Here is a 4,725-nt window from a genome sequence, read left to right as displayed (position 1 = left end):
TTACACAATCTTGCAAACGCAACGGTTGCTGAATCGTACGTGAGGGTCTCTTAGGAGTGAGATTCTCCGGAATAGGCGTACTTGCCTGGAAGGAACCTTTAGGCGTTGAGTAGATTGAGGAATCTAAACTCTGAGATAAGGAGAAAATGACGGTGCAGGCGGAGTTGTCACGGAACTCCCGCTCGCATTTCTTACTGTAATATCAGTTTCGTTACCTGGACTAGAAATATTTGTACTATTTCTTATCGTAGAACTATCACTTGTACTTAAACTATCACGCGTACTATTATCGCTGGAACTTACGTGTTCCTCACAACCATTATTGTTTCCGCGTACAATCTCTGGCGTAGCGTAATCTAACTCTAAATAGTAAATACTTCTGAACTACTCGGTGTATTCTCGCCAATCTTTCTTAACTGATTAACATGGCGTTTCCATATTCTGCCGTCATCTAGTCTAATCTTATAATGTAGTGTACCTAGTCGTTCACAAATTCTACCGAACAACCATTTATCTGAACTATTATAATTCCTCGCACTCACCCTCTCTCCCTCCGTGAAGGAAATAGGTGCATGTTGCGTCTGATGCTTACTAACGAACGGTTTAATTAAGTCTAAACGCGTTCTTAGTTTTCTCGCAAATAACATTTCTGCAGGTGTTTGGGAAATTTCCTCCCTTTCGAATCTCGTCATGAGATCGAAAGATCGCGAAATCTCCGTGAGCGCTGCGAGTGGATCGGGGGGTGAGAAAGGACGTGCACCGTGGCGAGAATGACTACGATTCGGTTGTTAAAATGAGTTGAACGTTTAATTGTATTTACACTATGTACAATTACTTGGTGTGGAATTTGGGTGAGCGAGTCCGTCGAGCTCTCTTGTTCGCACAAGACCGTCGGGGGTGTGCCGCCAGTTGAGTCGGATGCCGGCTACAAGCAAGCGTGCACTTACAATGTGAGAGGCCTTTGCGCAGAACACCGATGCACTCGATTTGAGCACTGAACTAATGAGTCTGTCCCTGAGTGAGCACTGATTGTCAATGTGAGCTAACCCGTGAGCGCGAGCGCGATACTTTTCGTCAGCCGATGCGAACTTTTACCACAGCTTATTACGGCTGCTTTCACACGACGACTGAACTCTCTGAGCTTGCGCGCAAGCCCTCGAGCCATGTTCACGGGCCCGACACGTGCTCGTTACCCGGTCGCGCGGTCGCGCGCGCGGTACCACTGGGCCTCGCGAATAACCGTGAGATGGCGAGGGCAGTACAATTGAGATAACTGGAGGAATCTCAAACAGCAGGTGTTTTTTCCGTGCCTGCATGTGGTGTATTACGATATTGCGTTAACAATTTTTGTAAATGTGCCTGTACAGTTGCATGTGTACTTTGCATTTGCTTTAAACTATTCTTTAGTGTTTGTACGTAACGCTCTGGTTGCCCGTTCGTCGCTGGATGATACGGTGCAGTGAGCCTGTGCGTAATTACATTTGCTTTTAAGAATTTTTCAAATTCTTCCGAAACAAAGCTTCTTCCGTTATCTGTAACGAAAAACCTAGGCAAACCATATGTTGCAAAAACTTGCCTACAAATATTAATTGTCGTATCAGATTTAATATCTTTAACAATGTGAATTAATGGCCACTTAGTGTAAGCATCTACAAGAATTAGGAAATTATGACCTAGAAATGGTCCTGCAAAATCAGCATGAATTCTTTCAAATGGTACTTCTGCTTGTTCCCATAAATGACTGATTTTTGGTGGATCGTTTTTAAACCTATTGCAATTCGCGCAATTTTTAGAAATTTCTTCGATATCCTTATCGATTTGGTTCCACCATACGTATTCTCTAGCTAAATGCTTCATACGAACTATACCGAAATGACCTTCATGCAGTTCTCTAAGAATTTGCTTTCGCAATTGAAATGGAATTATGACTCTGTGATTTCTGAATATCACACCATTTAATAAGGTAAATTCTTGTTGCGTCGTAGAAAGGTCGTGCACGACATAAACGATACGCGTATGTACATACACAAAAAAAAACGATAAAATAAGCGGCACAGAACACACGCAACGGCGCAGGCGACCGTCTGGCGACGCATCCGCGCAATCTTGTTTACCAGAGATTGAGGCAACGTGCGGTACGAGTTCGAACATGTACGACGACGGTGAGCTCGGGCGCGGCTTCCGTAATCTCCGCTCCCTTTGTTTTCCCCGAGGTCCGCTGATCGATGATCGATGGGCGGACCTAGGGGCCCACCAATAGGAGTTCGGGAAGTTTCCTGGAGTCTTGTTGGGGGATCGCGGCATATATAGACGAGCGTGACAGTCCTTTAAAATATACACAGTCTCGTTTCGTAGTCCTCATAACGAGTATCGAATCAGTCAAGAAGCGCGACGCGTGTCAAGCCAGCCCGCGATACGCATTGCGCGACAAGGTCTGCCCGATCAAGGCAAGAACAATAAGCGGTACCGCGACGCGCGTGTGTTCGAAGCGAATCACATAGTGCCCAAAGGGAGGGTCGTCGTCGAAGCGTTGCCGCGACCCGAGCCGAGCTCGAGACGTCGTCGCGGCTCAGAGACGATCCTCGAGGCGCCTTTCGTTCACGACGCGAATGAACCGAAGAGAGTGTAAGAGCGGTATCAAAGCTCAAGTGTACCGAACCATATGAAATAAACATTTAAAAACGAAACCACAGTGTCAAGTTCTTGGCGCTGACCACACAACAATTCTACTAAAGGAACTGTAAAAAATCTATGATTTTTAAAATAACCTTGACCTGTTTTAAGAAAATTAAGAAGTTTGGATAACTCTTTATCCTTAATTGTAAATTTAGCTACCTGTTCTGCTGTGACTGGCAAAGTCTCAACAGTTGAATTTTGGAACACATCTATTGTTTCACATTCGAATTGATCTGGATTTCGCGGTATTGGCAATCGCGATAAACAATCTGCGTTCGCGTGTTGTTCCGATTTCCGATATTTAATATCGTAGTTGAAACCCTGAAGGAACAATGCATAATGTTGCATCCTTGCCGCTGTATGGTACGGTAAACTTTTCGTTGGAGAAAAAATCTGAGTTAAAGGTCTGTGATCTGTGATCAACGTGAATTTTGCCCCATGCAAGTACTGATGAAATTTCTTTATCCCGTAAATAATCGCGTATGCTTCTTTATCAATTTGGGAATAAGATTGTTGAGTTCTAGTCAACGTTTGTGAAGCGTATTGTATCACACGTTCTGACCCGTTCGGATATACATGCGATAATACCGCGCCGACGCCATACGGACTGGCATCAGTCGCTAAGGTTATTGGTAACCTTGGATCAAAATGCACCAAGCATTTAGGACTTTGGAAAACCTTCTTTGCGGCCTGAAAACTTCTTTCACAGGCTTTCGACCAATGAAATTTAGTCCCCTTTTTTAATAAATTATTTAACGGTTGTAGTACTGAACTTAGGTTGGGAATAAACCGGTCATAGTAGTGTATCATGCCGAGAAAACTTCTCAACTCGGTAATATCCGAAGGTCTGCGCATTTTAGAAATGGCTTCTACCTTGTCTGCTTCTTTTCTCAACCCGTTTTTATCAATAACATACCCGCAATAGTGAATTTCATTCATTAGAAATTGGCTTTTCGAGAAGTTAATACGGATATTATATTTATGTAAGCGTTCAAAGACTTGTTGTAATTTAACCAAATGATCTTGCATGTTTGTACCCGACACACGTATATCATCTAGAAATACTGCGACTCCCGGAATATCTTTTAAAATATTCTCGATAGTTCGTTGCCAAATTGCTGGTGCTGACGCAACACCATACATAAGGCGTGTAGGCCTATACAATCCCCTATGAGTATTTAGAGTGATTAATTCTCTGTCCTGTGGTCGAACCTCTAATTGCAAATATGCCTGAAGCAAGTCAATTTTCGAAAAGACTGTGCCTCCCGCCATCTGGGTAAGTAACTCATCCGGTGTTGGCAAGGGATGTATATCCACATTTAATCTCGGATTTAGCGACACGCTATAATCTCTGCAGATTCTAATTTCATTATTCTTTTTGAGAACTGGTACAATCGGCGTTGCCCAATCAGAATAATCTACTTTTTCGAGAATTCCCTGCTGGACTAATTTCTCTAGCTCATTCTCTACTTTCTCGCGTAATCGAAATGGTACTGTTCTAGCTTTTAAGAAAACTGGGTTGACATTCGGTTTTAAATTCAATCGTGCTTGAATTTTAGAAATTTTATCTACCGACGGAATCGTGATATTAGGAAAATCTTTTAATAATGAACGTACTTTAGAATTATTACATTCCGCGATTTGTTTAACTGCACGGATATCACCTATTTTATTTTGCAACTCACGAACTTGGTTTAATTGCGAGATCCATTCTCGACCAACTACGGCCTCTCGATCTCCATCAACAACGTACAAATGTAATTCACGCACACTGTATCGTCGAAACCTCTCCAACATGGAGAGATCTCGTGGTTTCGTATGTTCCCGTTGGGTCAGGATGGAAATGAATAGAATGCGTGGTTTTGAGCCAGTGGAGAAATTCCTTTATTGGCTCGTGGGGAAAAGCCTTGCGGCATAAAAACCCCTATGATCTTTAATCGAGTATGTGTGTTGTACAACAAGTGAAATTCGTGTATGTATCGAGTGAACGTGTATGTATCGAGTGAACGGGGCCCCGCGATAATGCAGAGATTCTCGCGCCAAGTATGC

At 43.1% G+C, this 4,725-nt stretch overlaps 1 protein-coding gene across 1 annotated transcript; it reads right to left on the bottom strand.

Annotated features, from left to right (window-relative positions):
* Positions 1-1,284: 1,284 nt before the first annotated feature.
* On the bottom strand, positions 1,285-4,473 carry LOC105570841 (uncharacterized protein K02A2.6-like). The gene is made up of 2 exons (XM_012028291.1): positions 2,836-4,473; positions 1,285-2,325 (listed from the first exon to the last, which is right to left on the bottom strand). Exons 1-2 carry the CDS (start codon positions 4,471-4,473, stop codon positions 1,285-1,287), a joined length of 2,679 nt encoding a protein of 892 aa, XP_011883681.1.
* Positions 4,474-4,725: the final 252 nt, after the last annotated feature.

The sequence above is a fragment of the Vollenhovia emeryi genome, unplaced genomic scaffold, assembly GCF_000949405.1.
Source record: "Vollenhovia emeryi isolate VEMERY1.0 unplaced genomic scaffold, V.emery_V1.0 DF941724.1, whole genome shotgun sequence".
Lineage (NCBI taxonomy): Eukaryota > Metazoa > Arthropoda > Insecta > Hymenoptera > Formicidae > Vollenhovia > Vollenhovia emeryi.
The sequence above is the reverse complement of the archived record's forward strand: the minus strand, read 5'-3'. Positions and strand labels throughout refer to the sequence as shown.